Source organism: Giraffa tippelskirchi, chromosome 13 (genome assembly GCF_054371585.1).
Source record: "Giraffa tippelskirchi isolate mGirTip1 chromosome 13, T2T-mGirTip1v1.2.pri, whole genome shotgun sequence".
NCBI lineage: Eukaryota > Metazoa > Chordata > Mammalia > Artiodactyla > Giraffidae > Giraffa > Giraffa tippelskirchi.
The window spans coordinates 55896870-55921940 of record NC_137287.1 but is presented as its reverse complement, the minus strand read 5'-3'; the positions used below and the strand labels follow the sequence as shown (position 1 = coordinate 55921940).

Genomic DNA, 25071 nt, shown 5'->3' with positions numbered 1-25071 from the left:
ATAATGGGAATCACAGAAATTTATTTTGAAGACCCTTTCACAGCTGCTTGTCAGAAGTAGACCGATAGTGCAAAAGAAATTTTCCTTTTAAGAAAAAGCAATTTTAATTTTGACTAAAACTCTTTTTTACTTAAATAAATTCATTTGGATCATGGATAGCCGAACCACGCATAAAATTCAGCTCCCAAGACTCTCTTTCCCACAAACTTTCTACAGTTGTTTCCTATGTTTATTCCCTTTTTCCATTCTGAAATAACAACTCTGCATTTAGGACAAAATTGCCTTCTTTTTCCTCAACAAAAATACATCTCTGTTCTTCATACCTACCGTTGTCAAATCACACATCCTACTGTCCTTGCATCCAGAGATATCTCCCCTTACTGTTTCTAATAGCTTTAATTATGTTTAACCCTAAAAATACTTAATTTTAGTGAAAATCAAATAGCAAGTACCTATAAAGTCTTATGTTAGCAGCTTTTCTTATTTTGTAGCTTGACAGTTTTTAAAATTTCTTGAAACATGTTTTCTGATAGTAAATATTTCAGTATGGCACAAAAAAAGTTTACTAATAGACCCAAAAATCTTTAGTTGGTCTGTAAAAGCCCAAAGTAGATAAACATGTATTCAGTAATTAGTGTTTCAGTATTTTATCTTATTTGTAAATTATCTAGATATTTAATGACTATCCACAATTTAACTTAGCAAAACTTGGGTTTCAGATTACCACAAAGTTTTGAGGAAACTATTTTACAAGTTACCTAAAACCTGTTATCCCATTTACATCAATTTGACTCATTTGTTCTCAATAATTATATTTACACTACCCACAAAAGCTTTATAAGACATTGGACAAGTCATCCATCACCCCCTAAGATATTTTTCTTGCTGAGAAACTTTGTAACAGAAATAACATGAACTTATTTGACCAGTAAAACAAGCAGAATAAAGTTACACGTTTGCATTATGTTAATGATAATAATTCAGAGCATGTATTTTAGTTAACCCAACAAACTTCAGCAAGCTTTTATTTACTAAAGATTATCTCTGCTCATGTGAACTTGAGAAGCATTTGGACTAGTTTCTGTTATAGGTATACTTTGCTTTATTGAACTTCACAAATACCTCATTTTCTTCTTTAATAAATTAAAGCTTTATGGCAACCTTGCATTGAGCAAGTCTGTTGGTGCCATTTTTCCAACAGCATTTTCTCACTTATGTCTGTGACACATTTTGTATTCTTGCAATATTTCAGACTTTTATATTATTACATTATAGTCTTCTTTGATATTACTGTTGTAATTGTTTTGGGCATCATGAACTATGCCCATGTAAGACAGCAAACTTAACACATCATTGACCAGAGACGTATAAATACATCTTTTGTTACATGAATGTTATTGACCAGAGATGTATCAGTATATGTTTAGAGCATGATACAATTAACAGCAGATGCTAGAGCTTAAAAGATTGATCAAGAATTCAGTATATAACTTATGGTTGTTGTTATCGTTCACATTTTGCTCTGTTAGGTTTTTGGTCCAATTTGTGTCTATTATAAATACAAGTCTATTACCATAGAACTTTCAAAAATGATGCATTACAAAATTTCTTATTTCTAAAAGAGCCCCCCACAAAGATCTACCTTAACAACTATCAGGTAAAAGAACATATTCTAGAGGAAATAATATCCATAGGACTAAAAAGAATGTCTCCAGAAAGTGTAAGGTCTGCTCTTCCAGGGGCAAGCACAGTGAAGCCCAGTGTGTTTGTAATACATGTTCTGTCCTTGCACAGAGGTGCCTCCTGTAGCACCTATCACACACTCAAAATACTGTTTATTTCAGTTGCTCAGTTGTGTCTGACTCTTTGCAACCCCTTGGACTGCAGGACGCCAGGCTTCCATGTCCAACACCTACTCCTGGAGCCTACTCAAACTCATGTCCATTGAATCAGTGATGCCATCCAACCATCTCATCCTCTGTCGTCCCCTTCTCTTCCTGCCTTCAGTCTTTCCCAGCACCAGGGTCTCTTCCAATGAGTCAGTTCTTTGCATCCAGTGGCCAAAGTATTGGAGCTTCAGCATCGATCATTCCAATGAATATTCAGGACTGATCTTTAGGATGGACTTGTTGGATCTCCTTGCAGTCCAAGGGACTCTCAAGAGTCTTCTCCAACACCACAGTTCAAAAGCATCAATTCTTTGGCGCTCAGCTTTCTTTATACTCCAACTCTGACATCCATACATGACTACTGGAAAAACCATTGCTTTGACTAGACAGACCTTTGTCAGCAAAGTAATGTCTCTGCTTTTTAATATGCTGTCTAGGTTGGTCATAGCTTTTCTTCCAAGGAGCAAGCATCTTTTAATTTCATAGCTGCAGTGATTTTGGAGCCCAGAAAAATAGTTTGTCACTGTTCCATTGTTTCTCCATCTATTTGCCATGAAGTGATGAGACTGGATGCCATGATCTTAGTTTTCTGAATGTTGAGTTTTAAGCCAACTTTTTCACTCTCCTCTTTCACTTTCATCAAGAGGCTCTTTAGTTCTTCTTCGCTTTCTGCCATAAGGGTGGTGTCATCTGCGTATCTGAGGTTATTGATATTTCTCCCAGCAATCTTGATTCCAGCCTGTGCTTCATCCAGCCCAGCATTTTGCATGATGTACTCTGCATATAAGTTAAATAACCAGGGTGACAATATACAGCCTTGACATACTCCTTTCCCGATTTGGAACCAGTCTGTTGTTCCATGTCTGGTTCTAACTGTTGCTTCTTGACCTGCATACAGATTTCTCAAGAGGCAGGTCAGGTGGTCTGGTATTCCCATCTCTTGAAGAATTTTCCACAGTTTGCTGTGATCTACACAGTCAAAGGCTTTGGCATAATCAATACAGCAGAAGTAGATGTTTTTCTGGAACTCTCTTGCTTTTTTGATGATCCAACGGATGTTGGCAATTTGATCTCTGGTTCCTCTGCCTTTTCTAAATCTGGCTTGAACATATGGATGTTCACGGTTCATGTAGTGTTGAAGCCTGGCTTGGAGAATTTTGAGCATTACTTTGCTAGCGTGTGAGATGAATGCAATTGTGTAGTAGTTTGAACATTCTTTGGCATGCCCCTTCTTTGGGATTGGAATGAAAACACGTTTTCCAGTCCCGTGGCCACTGCTGAATTTTCCAAATTTGCTGGCATATTGAGTGCAGCACTTTCACAGCATCATATTTTAGGATTTGAAATAGCTCAACTGGAATTCCATCACCTCCACTATCAGAATGCTTTAATAAGACACGTACAAAGTTTCCAATAAATGTATTAAGTGCACAAAAAGTGTTGATCTTTACTCAAACGTGAGTGTTTCAATCACTCACATAGCAAATCTCTGGCCGGGGGTGCTGGCTTCTGCAAAAACCCCCCGGTTGATAACGTGTTAATTGGCACATGCTCAGTGTGTCCCGACTGCTCCACTGACCAGCGTTTCTCTGTCTCTCCCCCTCTCTTTGGGTCCCCCTAGTCTCTGAGGTACAAAGTTGAAAGGAGACCAGTTAATAACCCTACAGTGGCCTCTAAAGTTTAGTGAAAGGAAAAGACACACATTACTCACTTTTAAGTCAAAAGCTGGAGAAGGCAATGGCACCCCACTCCAGTACTCTTGCCTGGACAATCCCATGGACGGAGGAGCCTGGTGGGCTGCAGTCCATGGGGTCGCGAAGAGTCCGACACGACTGAGCGACTTCACTTTCACTTTTCACTTTCGTGCATTGGAGAAGGAAATGGCAACCCACTCCAGTGTTCTTGCCTGGAGAATCCCAGGGACGGGGGAGCCCGGTGGGCTGCCATCTATGGGGTCGCACAGAGTCGGACACGACTGAAGCGTCTTAGCGGCAGCAGCAAAGCAAAAATAATGAGGCTTTGGGATGAAGGCGTGTTGGAAGGTAAGATAGGTCGAAAGATAGGCCTCTTGCACCAACCATTAGCCCAGGTATGAACATAAAGGAAATTAAAAGTGCGACTCCAGTGAACACAGGAATGATAAGAAAGTGCAACAGCATTGTGACGGCTACAGAGGAAAGTTTAATAGTCTGGATAGCTCAAATCAGCCACACTATTCCCTTAAGCCAAAGCCTAACCCAGAGCAGGGCCCTACTCGCTCTGTCTATGAGAGCCAAGAGAGGAAGGGAGTGTCAGAAGGAAAGTCTGGAGCCAGCAGAGGCTGGTTTGTGAGGTTTAAGAAGCCATACACGTAACATGAGAGTGTAAGGTGAAGTGGCAAGTGCTGATGTAGAAGCTACTGCAAATTATCTAGAAGGTCTAGCTAATTAACAAAGGAGGCTACACCAACAGATTTTCAGTGCAGATGATACAGTGTTCTATTGGAAGAAGATGCCATCTAGGACTTTCATAGCTCGAGAGAACTCAGTGCCTGGCATCAAAGGACAAACTGACTCTCTTGTTAGGTGCTAATGCAACTGTGACTTTAAGTTGAAAGCAATGGTCATTTACCACTCCAGAAAGAATTATGCTAAATCTACCCTGCCTGTGCCCTGTAAATGGAACAACAAAGCCTGAATGACAGCACCTCTGTTTCCAGCATGGTTTACTGAATATTTTAAGTTTACTGTTAAGATCTACTCCAAAAAAAAGATTCCTTTCAAAATATTACTGCTCCTTGATAATGCATGTGGTCTCCCAAGAGCTCTGATGAAGATGTACAATGAAATTACTGTTGTTTTCATATCCGCTAGCACAACTTCCATTCTGCAGCCCAAGGACCAAGGTGTGATTTCAATTCTCAAGTGTTATTCTCTAACATATACATTTTGTAAGGCTCTGCACCACAGATGTTGATTTCTGATGGATCTGGGCAAGTCAGTGGAAAACTTTCTGGAAAGGACTCACCATTCTAGATGCCATTGAGGACATTTGTGATTCACAGGAAGAAATCAAAATATCAGCATCAACGGGAGTTTGAAAGAAGTTGATTCCAACCTTCATGGATGACTTTTAGGCATTCATGACCTTGGTGGAGGAAGTAATTACAGATGTGGTGGAATTAGAAGTAGAGCCTGAAGATGTGACTGAATTGATGCAATTTCATGATAAAACTTTAATGGATGAGGACTGACTTCAATGGATGAGCAAAGAGTGGTTTTTTTTGACTTAGAACCTAATTTTGGTAAAGATACTGTGAAGATTGTTGAAATGACAACAAAGCATTTAGACTGTTATATAAACTTAATTGTTAAAGCAGTGGCAGGGTTGGAGAGAATTGACCCCAATTTTGAAAGACGTCCCATGCATAAAATGCTATCAAATAGCATTGCCCACTTTGGAGAAGTCATTCATGAAATTAGTCAGTCAATAAATCATTGTTGTCTTATTTTAAGAAATTAGCATAGCTATACCACCTTCAGCTGTCACCACCTTGATTAGTCTACAGCCACCAACACTGACGTAAAACCCTCAACCTGCAAAAAGATTATGACTTGATGAAGGCTCAGATGGTGAGCATTTTTTTTTAGCAATAAAGTATTTTTAATTAAGGTATATACACTTTAAAGCATAATGCTATTGCATACTTATAGCCCATAATATAGTGTAAACATAACCCTTATATGCACTAGGAAATAAAAAAATTCATATGACTTGATTTATTGTGATATTGGTTTTATTGTAGCTGTCTGAAACTGAACCTGTAATATTGCTGAAGTATGTCTGTGTATTTCTGGGAGTTTTAGGAATACTTATTTCATATAAGTCCTTAATTCTCTTCAAACCAATTAAATGGAACTTTTTTTTTCTTAACAGTTTTAGTAATACCATTAGGAGAAGAAAAATACCATACACATACAACACATTTATACAGATACATAAACATAAAGAGAGGTGCAGACAGAGACCTTATAGCTTTCATTTTAAAATTAATGGCATGAATCAGGTACAGTAGTAAGAAATTTACCATTTACAAAAGAGCCTGAATCTAAGTTGTTTACCTGGTAGAGGAATAAGTTAAGGTTAACTGCTCAGATGGCTAACGCATTTTCACTAAAGTTTGTGGGGAAGACACGTAGGAGATTTTTTGTTTTGTTTTGTTCACCTAAGTTTCAAATGGTAGAAAGCAAAGAGGAATTAAGGAGCTTCTTGGTGAAAGTGAAAGAGAAGGGTGAAAAGGCTGGCTTAAAACTCAACATTCAAAAAACAAAGATCATTGCATCCAGTCCCATCACTTCATGGCCAATAGATGGAGAAACAATGGAAACAGTGATGGCCTTTATTTTGGGGGGCTCTAAAATCACTGCAGATGGTGAATGCAGCTATGAGATTAAAAGACACTTGCTCCTTGGAAGAAAAGTTACGACCAACCTAGACAGCATATTAAAAAGCAGAGACATTACTTTGCTGACAAAGGTCTGTCTAGTCAAAGCTATGGTTTTTCCAGTAGTCATGTATGGATGTGAGTTGGATCATAAAGAAAGCTGAGCACTAAAGCATTGATGCTTTTGAACTGTGGTGTTGGAGAAGACTCTTGAGAGTCCCTTGGACTGCAAGGAGATCCAACCAGTCCATCCTAAAGGAGATCAGTCCTGAATATTTATTGGAAGGACTGATGCTGAAGCTGAAGTGCCAATACTTGGGCCACCTGATGCGAAGAACTTATTCATTGGAAGAGACCTTGATGCTGGGAAAGATTGAAGGAAGGAGGAGAAGGGGATGACAGAGGTGAGATGGTTGGATGGCATCACCGACTCAATGGACATGAGTTTGAGCAAGCTCCGGGAGTTGGTGATGCACAGGGAATCCTGGCATGCTGCAGTGCATGGGGTTGCAAAGAGTCTGACAGGACTGAGACTGAGGGACTGAACTCAAGTTTCAAATGACCTTCCCCCTTTTATTTTCTTACTGATAAAAAAGTTTAGATAACGTTTACATTTCAAAGGCATGGGGATAGAATGCAGGTTCCTCCAAGAAGGATTTTGGTTTCCTAAGGCCAGAATTTTTATACTATTAATACATACAGGGCTTTTGAGATAAATAGGGGAGGTTTGTGGCCTTGGTGGAAGGAATAGTTGGATTTTGAATTGCCTCTAGAGCTGAACTTCTAGTTTTGCAAAATTTATGAGATCATGACAGTAGCTCTTAATTCCTCAGAGAATTGGGCTGCAGCCTAAATGACAGCTTACATTGATCCACCCCCATCCAACTAGATTATCCTTAATTCACTTTTTTTCCTTGTATATCAGGGAGAAGATTTCTAACTAAAATGGATATCAAAAGATTTCTGTGTTCTGGAGTTAGAGCTGTTTACCTTTGGAATGTTTTAGTAAATCCTGTCACAAAGGCTATAGGTTTTTCTTTCCCTCTGGGGGGTACATCGTTTTATTTTGGCTTAAGGGAAGAGGCCTAAAAGAAAAAATTTCCATGATGCTGTCAGTATCAACTGCCAATTTCTGACCAACTTCTTATCACTGAGCTATTAACAAAAAAAATCCTTGTAAATATCTCACCAGTTTTCATTCGGGGCAAACAGCAAATATTTCTTGCAATATTGAACCATTCCTTTGTACTTAAGATGTGTCCCCAAAGTGGATATAAAAGCTACTGTCTTTTCCTCTCTTTCTCATGGATTGATAAAGATCCAGGAGAGCTGATTCAGGGAAGAATTCTCTCCTGAGCTGCCTTCTGCCAGTTTTCCTGGGATCCCATCTGCAGGCTTGAAGTGGGGTATACAGTAGAGAGGGTATCTCTGGAATCTACCAAAACTCGGTCATTGTTTCTCATTAATTTAAATTTTAGTTGGCCTTAGCTGCTTAAGGGAATAATGTAGCAATTTACCAGAAAATCCCTCAGAGTCTCAACAATCCTGGGTGGGGCCTTTATGGGGGTCTTCCATTGAGGGTAGACATGGGGCTGTCTGTAAGTCCACTGACTTGGTGGACTTTTGTTTATGATCTTGTGGTCTCTTTAGAGTAGAAAGGCAATTTAGATCAGATCACTAGAATGAGTGTCCAAATAAAGGAGGACAGAGGGGAGCAGTAAAGGTTAGGTAATGTCTGTCTTACAGTCTGTTTTAGGTACCTCCTGTGTCTTGAGTATTTCATTAGCCTGTTGCAACAACTTTTTAAATGAAGCTCCTTTAACATCTTGAAGCCTTTTGAAGGCTTCTGCATCCAGCTAACACATCATTAACAGGAGACATATTAATCCATCTTTTGTTACCTGAATATTATTGAACAGAGACATGTCAATATGTTTTTAGAGCATGATACAATTAACCTCACTGTGCAGAGTTGTTAAGAGCTTAAAGCTGATCAAAGATTCATTATACAACATGATTGTCATTATCATTCACGTTTGGCTCCATTAGGCTTTTGTTCCAACCTTATGTATATTATAAACACAAGTTTATTACCATAACATTTTCAAAAATGATGCATTGGGATATTTCTTATTTCTAAAGAGCACACCCCCCGCCCTCACGCAAAGATCCACTTTGTTGACTGTCAGGTAAAATAGAAGAACATATTCAAGAGGAAATAACACCCGTAGGACCCCCCCCCAAAAAAAAATGCATCCAGCAGTCTGCTTTTCCAGGGGAAATTGCAGTGAAAACCAGTATGTTTGTAATAGATGTTCTGTCCCCTACACTGCAGTGTCTGCTACACTCTGCCTGTCACCCTCTCATGAAGCATTCGAATGCTGTAGTAAGACATGTACAAAATTTCAAATAAATACATTAAGTCCAAATTAAAAAGTTGTTGATATTTACCCAAATGCAGGTAGTTCAATATTCACTTACGTAACGAATTGCCAGCCACAGGCATTAGTTTCTGCAAAAAAAAAAAAAAAAAAAAAACCCAGTTGATAATGTATTAAAACAGGTATCCCCATTCTGTGTGTTTGATTTGGAAGGTCTTATTTTCAAGTGCACTTTTTAAATAATCTCAACTAACTTTCTCCATAATGGCTGTGATCATTTCCCTGAGGGCTGGTAGGACCCTCAGCCATAAAGGTAATTCAGCCACATTTCTGTCCAGCCATATTTTGGCCCCCAACCTGACACAATAAGCAGGTGGCACACTTAACTCTTTTAGAAATTAAAGGTCCCATCTTTTTCTGGCTGAGCGTTTTGGGTCTCTCAGAGATGGGTGAGAAGAGGGGTGTGCTATGGGGCTTGTGTGGTTTTTATACAATGCACATACCTCATTGCGTGGATGTTTTGAGGTGGGCAGGTGACTCAGTGTCACTCTAACCCATTCCATAACTATCCTGTCCTAGCCCAGGAGTCTCTGGGCAAGGTGGTGAGCATTCTAGCAGCTTTTGAGTACTCGATCCATACCCACCAATTTTGTGGCTTTTCTTGCCTCTGAAATTCCCATCAACAGTAGCCTTTATCTACATAAGGCAAACAAATGTGCACCTTAACACACCAGGAATAACCAAGAGCTGTCCTTGCAGCCTGGCCAAGATAAAGACCTCACATACCACCAACAGTTCCCAACATGGAACCTGGGACTGGGGGAAGGAGTGATCCAGCAAACCCCAAAAATGGAGAAACACAACTGCCACCAGGAGCTCCCAGCATGGGATCTGCAGGGGGATTCCAGCACATGGGGAGCTCCAGCCTAGACCACCAGCAGGTCCCAGCACAGAACTAGGGGCTCCAAGCAAACAGGGGACTGGAAAGCCAGTTAAATGTCATCAGGCGCTCCATGCAAAGAGCAGAGCTCAAAACCGAGGGAAACTCACCCACAGCCTTTGTAATGGTGGGAGAGAGAAGTCAGTGGTTTCCTACCTGTGTTTCTCGTTCTCCTCAAAGCTATCAGAAATTTCCTTCAAATCCTGTCACCAAACTTGTTAAAACACAAAACTGGGCTGAGTATAGTTAGGACTCTAATTGGCTTTATTCAGTGATTCCTGAATTGGGCAGCATCTCAATTAGCAAATAAAAAGGATTTCTGAGGAGTGTGGAAGCCTTTATAGGCAGAAATTGGGGAGGGACAAGGAAAAGGCAGATTGTTTCAGGCAAGGCCACCTTCCCTTAGGGGACAAGAGGGTTTGTATCAGGCAGCTGACCTCACTCACACTGACCAGAAAGTTCCAGATTGACCAGTTGAGACTGCATCGCTGGGGAAGATTAGAACTGCAAATACATTAGGTGTTAAGTCTCAGCTGGTGATGTGGGCTTAGCACAGGTGACTCTATGTGGGTACTATTGTCTCTTTAAAAGAAAAAAAAAAAAAAAGGAAAAGATGCCTCTGTCATGGTCCAAGCATGGGTTGGAAAAGAATTTCCACATTACAGAATAACCTAGAGCCTATTATACTGAGTGAAGTAAGTCAGAAAGAGAAAAACAATGATTGTATGCTAACACATATATATGGAATTTAGAAAGATGGTACTGATTAACCTATTTGCAGAGCAGCAAATGGAGACAAAGACATTGAGAACAGACTTGTGGACACGACTACAGGGGAGCAGGAGAGGGTGGGAGGTATGGAGAAAGTAACATGGAAACATACATGACAATACGTAAAATAGATAGCCAATGGGAATTTGCTGTATGACTCAGGGAACTCAGACAGGGGCTCTGTATCAACCTAGAGGGGTGGGGAGGGAGGTGGAAGTGATATTCAAGTGGGAAGGGACATGGGTAAACCTATGGCTGATTCATGTTGATGTTTGGTAGAAACCAGTGCAATCCTGTAAAGCAATTATCCTTCAATTACACATTTTTAAAAAGTTAAAACACTTCCAGGCACAGGGTAATTCAGAAAGGAGTGAGTTTGTTAAGAAGAAAGAGCAGAAATAACGAGGGCGCAGCAAGTAGAGCAGGCTGGCTCAAGGGAGAGCCAATGCTTTCATGGGTTAGTAGCCAATTTTTATAGCCTCAAGACAAAGACAGTTCCTGCTGCAAGGGTGGCATTAGTTAGGGATTGGTTAGGGTGGGCATTTTTACCTAATAGGGGGTCAGGGAGCTGCCAGTTTAGATGAGGGGCTCATGGCAACAGTTACTATGGGGCTCAGTCACTTCCAGAGATGATCTTGGTTCCGGGCTCTGCACCTGTGACCTTGGTATGGGACTCCACAGGATCTAACACTTTGGGTTTGTTTTTTTCTTTTTTTTAAGGAAATAATCTTTCCTTAGAAATGAAAAATAAACTGTGGTCTACATTCATCTGTGTCTCCTTTGAATCCTGAAAGGCCCATCTGTATTCAAGTGTTGGGTTGTCCAAAACGTGCATTCCAATTTTTCTGTAAGATCTTAAGACAAAACCCAAATGCGCTTTTTAGCCAACACAGTAGTTTCAGTAGCTTTACAATGTCGCACCTACGAGATGTTTTAGATTACAGAGCATATCTCCAGGACCCTCCCCCTTCTTCAGGCCGAATGTGAGTGAACGCTCAGCTGTTTTGCAGGTGTCCAAATGCAGGGTCCTCAATTTGACATAAGGAGTGAGAATTCATGTGTTTACGCCACTGCCCTCCACTTCCGCACACCCTGTCTGAACCAGGTGACTCTTCTCTGTCAATATTACCTTGCAATGTCTCTTTTATGAAACAGAAAACTGAGTTTCACTTTCCCTTCATAATAGAACACACAAGGCTGGCCTTGCCACAGTCATTCCTCCGCTCACGAATTCAGAGCGAGAGTTGATGCCTGACACTTCCCGTGACTTTCAACAAATCACCTAACATTTCTTTGTAACCTTGATTCTCCCCCTTTTAGCCTCCAAGGGGACAACATTAAAGAATATATAGCATTTTCAGAGAAGTTTGAATCCTTTGTGGAGAAAAGTGCCATATGAACTACAAGTTATTATCTGAAATAGAAGAAAAACTCCTTCAGCATGGTAGTTTAAAAAGAAAAAAAAAAAGGTCAAACCGTGAGAATTCCCATAGTTTGAAGGTAAAACCCATTAAGACTGCTGGAAGGTTTTTAATGTCAAGCATTTCATTCAGAAACTCCCTCGTCTAAAGCTTGCAAAAACGCTTTAATCCATAAACCCTCCAGTTGAGTTAGGAGTGCTGACAATGATCACAGTTTGAGCAAGGAAAAGAAAACCACATAAACCACATCCTCAAAAACACTTATCCATGAACTGAGATGAGAATTAACTTTTTATGTTGTCCCCATTCATAGGTAACTCTGTTTTAAAAAATTTCATAAAGTAGTTAATGTTTTTTATTTATTCTTTAATTGGAGGAAAATTACAATGATGTGTTGGGTCCTGCCATTTGGTAACGCAGTTCAGCCATAATTATACATATTTCACCTCCCTCCTGATTCTCTCTGCCGTCCCCCAACACACCCCTCTAGGTCATCACAGAACACCAAGCTGGACTCCTGTGTTATATAGCATATGTCTCTTTTCTTTACAGGACTCTGCCAGGTTTTGATACTATGAATGCTTGAAAACTGTTATTTCAGAAATTGCCCTTCACTCTGACGTGTTTCAGATGCCCTTTCTATGCAACTAAACTGACTCAGCAGATGTTCGATTCAAAATTTACAAAAAAAAAAAAGAATAGTTTAGTGGGTGTATAGTAAATTCCTGTTGTACTCAAAACTCTAGCCTCAAAACTCCCACCTTCTCCCAAGACGCTGATGGTAACAGGTAATTAATGCACACATTTGCAGGAACTCTGCCTGCATGTGTTGCCTGCTGAGTTGAAAATGCCATGCCCTTTCCACACACCTGCTCTTAAGCTCACTGATGTTTTCTCACCTTGATGTGATTTGTGTAACGTTTCTTCTTCGAGGCTCACGTGCCCATATTGTCAGTCAGTTCCTGCACTAGCTATCCTCCCAAAGCCCCAGACACCAGCTTCCCACAAAACACCAGCCTTTTGCATCTCCTTCGAGCGTATCTGGAAAGAACCTCTTGACTGCTAATCCACTCTGCCTCCTTTGAAGGCTCAAAGAGGACCTCCCCCATAAAAATCTTTCAGATTCACCAAATCCTACTTAATTGCCATTATCTTTCACCTCCTCAGGCTTCTCAGCTGATAAAACCCAGAAAGGTGGTTTGTGTTCCTGTGGTTTGCCTTTCTGTAACTGCGTTCGTATGCATCTTTCCATTTCTCCATGTAAATCGTACTTTCCCTTGATATCAAGAAACATGCTTTCTTTTTTTAGCTGGAAACGTGTGCAACGTTGTGGAGGCTAGGGGTTGAAGTGGGTAGCGTGCTTTCCCCATGTGGCCACTTAACTGGAGCGAGATTTGGAAGAATTCTAAAGACATCACATACCTTCTTGGTTGTTATGAAGGTATATTTCTATATATATATTTCTCTCTATATATGTATATATATATAGAGAGAGAGAGAGAACACATAGGAATATAGAACATGTTTCATTTGTTCTAACAAAATACTAACAATACACATAATAAAGGTAACTATATATGGAGTTCTTACTCTTTGGCACAGGGCTAAATATTGATCTGGAGAATTTCCTTTTAGATATGGACCAACTGCCCTTCATTCTTCAGGGTGCACCGTCCCACACTTGCCACTGGCTGTAATAGGACATACCCAAATGTTGAGCTGAAGTCTGTTCTCTAGTTTCCATATTGTTATACTGTCATCTTGGATGTTACAGCACTTATTACGTATGCTTCAAACATATGATTCTCTGAAAAGCATACTGGTATACTTGGATTTTTTCTTTTTGGCCACCCCGTGGGGCATGTGGAATCTTAGTCCCCTGTCCAGGGATTGAACCTGTGCCCCTTGCATTGGAAGCACAAGGTCTTAACCACTGGATGGCCAGAAAAGTCCTTGTATTGGACATTTTTAATAAATATTTGAATTCTAATTATTTCAAACATGCAAATCTTATATAAAGTTTATTACATTAACTCACTAGACCTTGGGAGAAAAAGAAACCTGAAAAAATGACTGTAATTATTCTTTTCCTCCTTTTATTTTTTCTGGAAAGGGAATCTATATTCCTGATCTTATTTGCATGATATTTGCCACATTCTCCATGTAGTCTCAAAATTATTACAGGTTTGATAAAATCATAAAATCTCTAATGCTAAAAAGTTTTCGCTTTGCTGATAATTATGCACATTTGGCAACTGTTCCCTTATTGGTTCAGTACTTGACTCGCTAGTCATCGTTACTGAATAATTTCCCATGTTCTTTATTTTCATTGTCCTGTGGAAAGCAAATGTAATCCTTCTAAGGAGAAATCGGGTAGAAGCCAGATCATGTTAGGATAAGTTTACATTTCCCTTTTACCAATTCTAGAATGTTCATTCACAAAATGTCTTTTAAAGAATAAGCTCATGTTGTAAGTCCTGATGTGTTGAGAGCCCTGGGTCTTGTAATTCCTCCAAAGGACACTAACATGCAAACACAGTCATTTTCTTAAATCTGTCACTTTAATCTTACATTTAATCATCTTTCACATTGTCAATGTAAACTTTTACTTTAATGAGGTTTTCCCTTTTAGATGTTTTTGTTATCGATTCTTTTTTAAAATTTGTATTATTTTGATTAAAATGTTGTAAGAAGTATTTTATCAGATGACTCAGATTTTATCAGGGAGTATTGGGTACTCCCTGTACCTGGTCATGCTGTCTTCATAATGCTAAGCCTACCAGTTTCAATGTAGTTGAGCTAAAAAAGATAGCATCTTACTTTACATCAAACACTGAATCGAGATGTCCATGCCAAATAGCAAACCCCCATGGTAAATACAGAGAATCTATACTATACAAACATCAGGTGATGGAAAACTCACTCACTCATAAATTCTTATGGAAATTTCATTAGTATTTTCCCTAGTTATAAAAGTAATTACACCAAAATATACTTTAAAAATTGGAGAATACACAAAAGCATGAAAGAAGAGAGTCATTTCTAGTTATATCATTCAAAGGTACCCAGAGGTAGGATTTTTTAGTATTTCATCTTTTTTCAGTATTAATTTCTCATTGCTATGAAGGGGGGAAAGATAACTTTTAAATCTTCAACAGAGTAGATCACTTTCACATCAAAACCGTATTCCTTAAAACTTGTCTTTTGTGTTAAAATTCAGTCTGTTCCAGGAACCCTTCTGTGCTTGTGAATGTATATTTCTCAACATGCATGTATATTATGTATAATAATTACAGTCATAAATAACAGCTGATGTTTATAAAGCATTTACTGTGTGTGAGTCCATGTTCTATGCATGTTGCATATTTTAAATCATTTCTAGGCATGTTATGTATTTTAGGTCATTTATTCTTCATAGCAGCCTTCTAAAGTAGAGACTATTATCATCCCCGTCTTACAAACAAGGAAATCGAGGTCACCCCTGCAGGGGTCACAGAGACGCCAGAGGTCACACAACTGTCAAGCAGGGCAGCAGTTTGGGAGCAACGTCCATCAGCCTAACTACACTATTTCTTCTTAGCAGAGACCCAGTCATATCAGGGAAAACAATTTTAGAATTCATGAACTGAATCCCTGCTAGCACATGTTACAGAAGAAGAGAATTTGTTAGTTACTACAAGATGACCCTGTGGGACAATTAAGCCAGAAAATAACAACTGAGCCCAAGTTCTGGTGCAGGTACAAGCCTCTAGAAACTTGGGCACTTTATTTCTGACACATTTTAACAAATCTATGGAAGGCAGTGAGCTTTACTAATTAGAACTTACAGTAGAAATATAAATAGGCCGTACGTAATGAATGAGTCTGTGTCCTGCAGGGAGCCCTGCCTCCCTCACACACATACGCACCCAACATTTAGATATCAGAAGTACACGTGATTATCTTTGGGTTTCTTTGTTGGCTTATTCTTTTTGAAAAAAGGAAATAAACCTGTTTCCTAGGATGTTTTAGCTTATGGCTCGGTAAACAACTAAGGAATAAATTAAGTACTCCAGATTCAGAGTGACTCCAGTCTTCTAAATTACAAGCATACCTAAGACACTGAGTGTTCTCCTGACCACACGGATGCAAGCGTGTGCGTGGAGCCACAGGGCATGTGGGTGAGCCCTGCCCAGGTGCTGAGCAGGTGTGCCTCGGCGATGCGAGCTCTGCCCTAGGCTGGGTCACTCACTGGTTCTATGAGCTCCTGGCATGGGCAGCCCTGACCTCGGCTCCATACTCTTCCTCCCCACCCCAGAGATGCGGATGTCCAGGAAGCAACTTGCTCAGTCTGTAATTCCAAACCGAAACCTTGCTTTTGGGGGGACATTAAGTAGAAGTAAAGATGTAAATCTCTGCAGAGGTAGTCAGCTCTCTGAAGGGGACTCGCCTCCACCCTGACTCTCGTCCACACTCAGGGCATCGACAGAGTAAGTAACAAGGGTGCGATCCACCAAGGTGGAGATTCAAGTGCAATATCTAGGTTAAATTTAGACCTTAATGATTTCAAGGATTTGGCTTTGAAAACCACTGAGATGAATACGTATCTCTCGCATGAAAAATGATTTTTTTTCCAATTCTTAGATTAGCAAAGTGTCTAAGTACTTCTATTCCTGTATATAGCTGTGACCTGCCTTCTTCCTTTTTAGTAGTATAAAGTGCTTTTACAGCTAAATTTTATATAAATATTTCACAAAGAAGATGAATACAAAGGAATTTAGATGTTAGAGGCCCCCTAAATCAGTCTCTCATATTTTTATGAGTATTGTGTTGGGCAAAAAGTTCATTTGGGTTTTTTCATAACATCTCACGGGTCAACCTGAACGAACTTTTTAGTCAACCCAAAACACAGGAGAACAAAATACATCCCATTAGCCAAATGATGAAAGATATTTGTAGATGCTCTGGAATATACAGTACTTTGCACACAAACACACAGAATCCTTTGCTGTTCTGAAGTTTTGAAAGTACTCAGTATTTAACTGACTTTACACTTTGCTATACAGTAGAAACTAACATTGTTGCTTTACAACATGGTAAAGCAACTATTCTCCAATAAAAAGTTTAAAAAATAAATGACTCTACAAGAATAAAGACCTTTCTTAAAGGGAAAAAAGAGAGGACCACAGAGCTTTGAATACCCATCTGTCTACAGCATGTGTGTACACATCCTTGGTCACTTCAGTCGTGTCTGACTCTTTGTGATCCCATGGACTGTAACCCACCAGGCTTCTCTGTCTATGGGATTTCCCAGGCAAGAATACTGAAGTAGGTTGCCATTGCCTCCTCCAGGGGGAACCCACATCTCTTGCAGCTCCTGCGCTGCGGGAGGATTCTTTATTCCTGAGCCTGTTCACAGCATGTTGTTGTGGTTCCGTCGCTCAGTCATGTCCCGCTCTTTGTGACCCCATAGACTGCAGCACGCCAGACTTCCCTGTCCTTCAGCATCTCCCAGAGCTTGCTCAGTCTCATTGTCCATTGAGTCAGTGATGCCATCCAACCATCTCATCCTCTGTTGTCCCCTTCTCCTCCTGCCTTCAATCTTTGCCAGCATATCAACATTAATTATTGCCTTCAGTTGTCAGAGAACCACAGCAAAGCAGAAACTAACTCTGACTCTCTTGCTTTTGTGGGCCAGGCACAGAACAGCATGTATTCCATCGATATATTTGCAAACTGGGGAGCTGAGAGATAAACATTATTGAATGATGTATCAAATGCTTTCTTGTTAGCCAGAGGTTCTTCACTGTATCACTTCTTTTAGTGCCCATAATCAGGGTACTGGCAAACCCCAATGAAAACGGACTTCAGGGACTTCCTGACAGTCCAGCAGTTAGGACTCTGCGTTCTCACTGCTGACGGCCCAGATTCAATTCCTGGTCAGGGAACTGAAATCCCACAAGCCATGCACCACAGCCGAAAAAAAAAGGTTTTAAATGAAAAATAAAACTGACTTCACTGATCGGATGGAAAGATGCTCAATGTTTTCTTGTGTCATGAATAAGAACCTTTGCCACTCCCCTGCTGGAGGGAGCATCCTAAGTAAGGCAACCTTCCTCTCATAAAATTCACTTTTTCATGGAGCTACTTGACAAAACGGTGTGGTTTTGCCAGCTAAGTAGGCAAAATGAAAGACTCACCGAATGCTCGGACTAGGGGGCAAATCCTAGAGGTTATTGAATTCTAATTCTTTGTTTGGACTCTTTCTGAAATCAGAAATAATACACTCTGAGCAGGCCTGCTTGAGTTCTTTATAAGAGAACAAAACACACGATTCAGAAACAAAATACAAAGGCCAATCGAAAAGTGATTCACCTGCACTCTCGTCAGCTCAGAATCACACCAGCCCACTCCGTCCTAACCCATTCTGCTTCTCAGCCCTTGGCTCGAGGTGGCATTGACTTAGATGTTCAGGCAGTCAGGACGAGGCTCACAGAGGTATTTGCCCCTAGGCTGAGCTCCATTGACAAAACCAGTAGATGACTTAAACAGGAGGAAGCCCTCTGACCTCTATTTTGTGACCTTCTTACAGGTGTCATGGTAGTTAATTCTGTTTAAAAAAAAAAAAAGTCATCCAGGTGAGGTTCACAGGTGCAAATTTATGTGCAGACATGCCAGCCATCCCCACACTGAATAGATTACTAATTCTGTGGTTCATGAGGACTCTCAAAATCAGGATGCTCATGCGTGCGTGTTCAGTTGCTAAGTTATGTCCGACTCTTTGCGACCCCATGGACTGTAGCCCAACAGGCTCCTCTGTCCATGGGATTTCCCAGGCAAGAGTACTGGAGTGGGTTGCCGTTTCCTCCTCCAGGGGAGCTTCCTGAGTCAGGGATGGAGCCCATGTCTCCTGCATTGGCAGGCAGATTCTTTACCATCTGAGCCACCAAGGCAGCCCCACTTTTACCATCCTACACCCTTGTCAGTTTCAGTAGGTAGAGACCACCCCGCAGTCAGGTGGGCAAGTCCAGGTGGCCCCTCCCTCATGTTGTGCCCCCATCTGCTCCACTGCATCGGCACATTCAGGCGTCCAACATCACACTCACCACCACCCCCAATTTCCCAGACTTCTTGGGGTTCAGAAATGCTGCAGATCAACTAAATTATCTTGCTAGCCTTTTTATAAGGGGTTTCAAGACAGAACTGGTTCCTCTGAAATAATGAAATTCCTTTGGAAAGTAAAGTAACATCCGAAAGAGAAAAACAAATATCGTATATGAATGCATGTATGTGGAATCTAGAAAAATAGTACTTATGAACCTCTTTGCAAGGCAGAAACAGAGACACAGACGTAGGGAATGGACATAGGGACACGAGGGAGGAAGAGGAGGGTGGGATGAATTGGGAGATTGGGCCTGATATATACACACTACTCTGTGTAGAGTAGATAGCTAGTGGGAAGCTGTTGTATAGCACAGGGAGCTCAGCTTGGTCCTCTGTGATGACCTAGAGGAATGAGATGTGGGTAGGTCCAAGGGGGAGGGGATATAGGTATACACACAGCTGATTCACGTTGTTGTAAAGCAGAAACCATGTGAAACACGTTGGTGTAAAGCAGCTATACCCCAATAAAAAAAATAGTCCTTGTCTTCTTGTCTTAAAGCAGCTCACAGTGGGATTGTTGTGTCTTTCTGCAGGAGAACCTCTTTTTTGTGATGGAGTATCTCAACGGAGGAGACTTAATGTACCACATCCAGAGCTGCCACAAGTTCGACCTCTGCAGAGCCACGTAAGAGCCCTTTGTAGGGTTGGGGCTCCCCCTTGTCTGGTCGGGGCCTGGGGTCCACTGTGCCTGCACATTGCTTTTTCCCACATGCTTTACTCAGTGGACCTAAACTCCAGGGCGAGGTGACCCCAGAAACACATCCAATGAGGCACCTGTTTTCCCAGCTCCCAAAGCTTCCATTCAGTTATTTTATTTCATTGTTCTGCCTCGAAATCAAGTACTTAGTTTAAGGAACCACCCCAATTCATCAGCCTTCTATGTCACCTGAACGTAGAAGGAAGATTTGCCCCTTGAATGGAAGTCAGATGGAACTTAGATGGGAAAGGGGTCATGGGTGGGATGTCCACAGGGCCCTTTCAAGGGAAGCTCAGAGTAAAGCATCAAGCATTCAGCTCTGGGGGCAGGAGAACTGGAGAACAGGAAGAGACATTTGCTTTCTCTCGAGAATAAATCTCCACCTTCTTTGGCGTCAAGCCACCCTAGAAGCTGGCTTCCCAGGTGGCTCTGGTAGTAAAGAATCCACCTGCCAATGCAGGAGAAGCAGGAGACTCAGGTTTGATCCCTGGGTCAGGAAGATTCCCTCAGGTAGGAAATGGCAACCCACTCCAGTTTTCTTGCCTGGAAAATACCAAGGAGAGAGGAGCCTGGTGGGCTACCGTCCATGAGGTCGCACAGAGTCAGACACCACTGAGCGACTGAATGCACACACAGCCTGGATGCAGGCGAAATCAAGCAAGGTGGGCTACTAGGGGGACTGTAGCAGAGCCCACAGAACTCTCTGCATCCTGCCTCTCTCCAGCCTTCTTTCCTGAGTCATCAAACCCCTGAGACCTTCAAAAACTGTGCCCCTAGGCCCACTTAAAGGTGTGGGTATACACCAGCCTTCTTCGCTGAATGCTCAACAATCTCCCACTCGCTCCTCACAAACACTCAGAGTGGTTCATGTCAAGCTGCATTGACAGACTTTTCCAGCAGCTTCTACAGAAAGCCTGGCTGAAACGTCCGTCTTGTCACATCCAGTGGATAGCTCGCTGCTGATCTCGTGGTCTCCAGGACCCGTCAGCCAAGTGCCAGGGGATAATTTTACGGGATTTCTGCAGCACAGAAATCTTCATGCATTTTTCTGCTAAAAGGGTTCTCCTGGTCCCCTCCAGATCTGTTAGGTGTGGGAGGCACCACAGACACACTGTCTGTCTGTCCTCACTGCCTCCCAGGAAGGGATTCCTGCATTCCTCTCCAAGATCCAGCAGACCGCACTTGCGGGAAATTCTCCCTTATATCTAATCCTACTAGTGATGGTTAAACTCACTCATCCAAAGATGAATCACTCATCTTTGAAGGTGGAGAGCACAGGATCACCCCATAATGCAGGCATATCTCCTTTTATTGCACTTCATTTTATCATGGTTTGCATATACCCTGTGTTTTATTTATTTTTAATAAATAAAGGTTGTGGCAACTCTGTTAGATGATGGTTAGCATCTTTTAGCTGTATTTTTAATTTATTTTTATTGACGTATAGTTCATAGCAAGTATCTTTAATTAAGGCATGTGCATTTTTTAGACTATTGCATACTTCATAGACTAGTATAGTATCAATGTAACTTTTGTATGCATAGGAAAACCAAAAACCCAAAAAAAAAAAAAGGTCTGCTTTACTTCAGTGGTTAGAACCGAACCTGTGGGATCACTGAGGTCTACCTGTATGCGTTCCTCCTCTCAAACTGCATCTTTTACATGTTAACAAGTCAGGTCCATGTGGAATCTGGGGTCCAGGTAGATTTTAAAAATAAAAGGCAAGATTATTACATTATTATTACATTCAGTGTTTTTGAATGTTCTCATAACCCTCCAAAATCATAATTCAAGCATTCTAGTTCACAGTATAAGAAGAAGCACTAGATACCAGCTCTGTTTCATTCTCTCAGGGCTGAAGCTGGTTGTGTAGAATGGATGCGGTCTTCCTTTTGTTAGGATTAAACAAAATTCCACATGTACATTTAGCAGAATGCCACACGCTCACTCTGTCTAAAGGGGAACCTTTTTCCCACTAAACATTTCATGTGGAACCTCAATTTTCCTTCACTCAGGTTCTACGCTGCCGAAATCATCCTCGGTCTGCAGTTCCTTCATTCCAAAGGAATTGTCTACAGGTAAGTTGGCTCTTTGGGAACAAGCCCTGGGATATCGGGATTCCCTGCTCTGGATGGTTTAATCATCGTGCTTAGGTGACGGGCAATGGCAACCCACTCCAGTACTATTGCCTGAAAAATCCCATGGACGGAGGAGCCTGGTGGGCTGCAGTCCATGGGGTCGCTAAGAGTCAGACACGACGGAGCGACTTCACTTTCACCTTTCACTTTCATGCGTTGGAGAAGGAAATGGCAACCCACTCCAGTGTTCTTGCCTGGAGAATCCCAGGGATGGGGAGCCTGGTGGGCTGCTGTCTATGGGGTCGCACAGAGTTGGACACGACTGAAGCGACTTAGCAGTAGGTGACGGCGGGGGGTGGGGGTGGGGGGGAGGTGGTCAGTGTGCTTTTGTGGTGCAAAGTTATCACGGATACTGATTTAACAACCAAGGAGGAAATTCCCATCTCAAAGCCGAGGAGCTGCGATCGTTCTGTTCTTTCTTTCCTTTTCTTCTCCCTCTCGCCTCCCTTTGTCTCATTCCCTCCCGTTACTTTCTCTCTGGCATCTTACTGTTGCTTTCTCTCTGTCTCCTTTTCGTTCTTGCCTGTATTTGCATATTGAGTGCCCTCCTGGGTGAGGGCGGAGGGAAGTTCTTCCTTGAACACTCGAACACGCCTGTTAAAACCTACGTGCCTACACCTAGTCACCATACCCAGGACACCACGTATCCCCTTTCTCGAGCGGATATCCATCCAGAACTTACTGTACACCATCATCTCACAACCATCTTGGATAAAAGCTAATGTACTTCAGTGTCCATTTCTCAAGGCACCCTTGAACTCATTTAACATACAAATCTTCAAAGGCTTAGTTATCTAGTTTCCAACTCACTGCAGATTAGAAGGAGAGATAATTTTTTTTATATATAAAAGAAAGGAGCTAGACAGGATGCCGGCTGAGCAGCTGGAGGCCTGCACAGTGACCACAGTGAGAAGAGACAGCTGAGGACCCGACATAAAGGGAGAAAGCAGGACAAGCTCACGGCCCCAGGAGAAGGGGATCACCTGCTCTCCCGTGACCAGTGCTCACAGGAAGGACCCTGAGTCATTAGGAAAGGCTAAGTGATGCTCCGCACAAATTGCTGAAGACAGCAAACTGTGTATAATGTGGTCCAGAAGCATTCCATCCAGGATGGTCTGTACCAGTGTTTACAGAGTAGACTGAAACTCTGCTTGGAGAAACCTCTCTACTTCCAGAGGGTGCAGCCAAGCGTGGGCACCCTGTTTAGACCTGCCAAACCAGAGACTCAGGGGAGGTTTCAGCACTCATTTTCCTTAAGCAGTCTCTCTGACATCCTTTGGATATACCTTTGTTTTGGGTGGGGGTCTGTCTACAAAACGATAGGTTAAAAATCTGACACCATTCTTTAATCTTCAGGAAACTGAGATCTGACCACCAGGATAGTGAAAACCCTGATCAGATTCCGTGGTTTGTTTTCCTCTATCTGAAATGCCTGCAATATCCCTAAAGTATACCTATACTGAGGCCCTCTAGATTGTGTGGGATGGACAGATAGGAAAAGAGGGAGGAAAAACAAGGAAGATCAAAGAGAAAGAGAGCTCTTAGAGCTGAAAGGGACCTCATGCCACCAAACCCCACATGCCCCAGTGCAGGCTGCTTCTCCACATTCTATCTTTTCATCTCTTGTAAATTAACACTCAGGACAAAAAGACAATGAGGGTCCATAAGTGTCTTTAATATCATAAGTTGTATGGGAAATCATGTTTTCTGAAGTGTGCTATGCGCCTCTAAGAAAGAACACTATGTTTATTTAGCAGTGTACTCACAGGATTGTAGGAGATCCTGGGAAGTCACTGAATAATTTGAACTGAGGGATGACATCTAGCAGGTGCACGGACACTGAGATTGGCCTTCAGAAAATCTTTAACCTACAAGGTGCATTGTAACCTTACTCACTGACACTCACTGGGCCACTGAATTAACAAGGAGATTCTATTAGTTCCCTTTTTCTGTCCACTGATGATTGGTTTCAAAGGGTTGCCACAAGATTTAGCACATATTTGATGACTTCAGCCAACAGAATTTATTCCCTCCCAGCTCTGGAGTCCCAATGTCCAGAATCAAGGTGTCCACAGGGCCACACTTCCTCTGCAAGCTCTTAGGGAGGGTCCGTCTGACCTCTCCCAGTTTCTGGCGGCCCTGGGGGTTCCCAGGCTTGGGGTGTCCCTCCCATCGTCCCTCAGCCTTCTCCTCTCCCTGTGTCTCTTCCCTGCGTGACATTCGATTTAGGGACCACTCAGATAAACCACGGCTTCCCTGGGGGCTCACTGGTCTCCTGCCAACGCAGAGACATGGGTTCTATCCCTGGGTCAGGGAGATTCCCTGGAGAAGGGAAAGGCTACCCATTCCAGTACTCTTGCATGGAAAATCCCACGGACAGAGGAGCCTGGTGGGCTACAGGTCATGGGATCACAAAGAGTCGGACACAGCTAAGCAACTGAGCAACAACGGATAATCGAAGATGATATCATTTCAAGATCCTTCACTTGATTACATCTGCAAATACTCTCTTTCCAAATAAGATCTCATTCATAAGGTCCTGGGGGTTAGGATAGAAACATCGTTGCTGGGGTGGGGGGTTCCATTAAACCCACCACACCTGGTAACTCACCCACTGAACACACAGCCTCTGTTAAGCATCATGGTGGATACTGAAGCTATAGAAGTCCAGCCTCTGGATACCTGAGGAAGTCACTTTCTGGGTTTTTACTTTGTTTGGGGTTTTGGGGTTTTTTTGAAGGTAAAATATAAGGACATGAAAAGACATGAACAGAAAACTCTTAGAAAGTCCAAGCGAATAAGATTCTAATGAAGAGGGAGACTCTCAGACAGACATGCTCAGCCTGGGGTCCAAGGCAGAATGTGAGAGGTCTGTGATCATGGGTGAGAGAAAAAAGTTTTCTTTTTCACTAGACTCTAATTGACATTTCCCCCAAGTCTAAATACAGGCAACACATCACAATGAAAGTGGGTTTAATTACAACTAAGGAACAAAGCCAAAGGCCTGCCTAAGGAGAAGACAGACATATCGGAAGTTTGTAGTCCTCATTAATGAGAGCGTGACAGCATTTGAGTTAGGATGGGAGAAACAGAACTGATACTGATGTGAATGTGAGATACACATTCCTGTACCGTGGGAGCATCCACACAACTGGTCAGACAGACTGTCCACGAGGCATTGGTGCCAGAGGTTAGCACACTGGTCCAGATGTAAGACGTCAGTTCTGGGGACAGTTGCTAGCAGCATCCATCCACCAGAACAGAACTG

At 41.9% G+C, this 25071-nt stretch overlaps 1 protein-coding gene across 19 annotated transcripts in view; it reads left to right on the top strand.

Annotated features, from left to right (window-relative positions):
- The window catches only part of PRKCQ (protein kinase C theta), a 152719-nt gene that overhangs the window by 105309 nt on the left and 22339 nt on the right, over positions 1–25071 (top strand). For all 19 annotated transcript variants that reach the window (XM_081556666.1, XM_081556656.1, XM_081556662.1 and 16 more), the window contains 2 exons: positions 19502–19593; positions 21681–21743. In XM_081556666.1, the coding sequence (XP_081412792.1) occupies positions 19502–19593; positions 21681–21743 (155 nt within the window). The remainder of the gene's footprint in view (positions 1–19501; positions 19594–21680; positions 21744–25071) is intronic.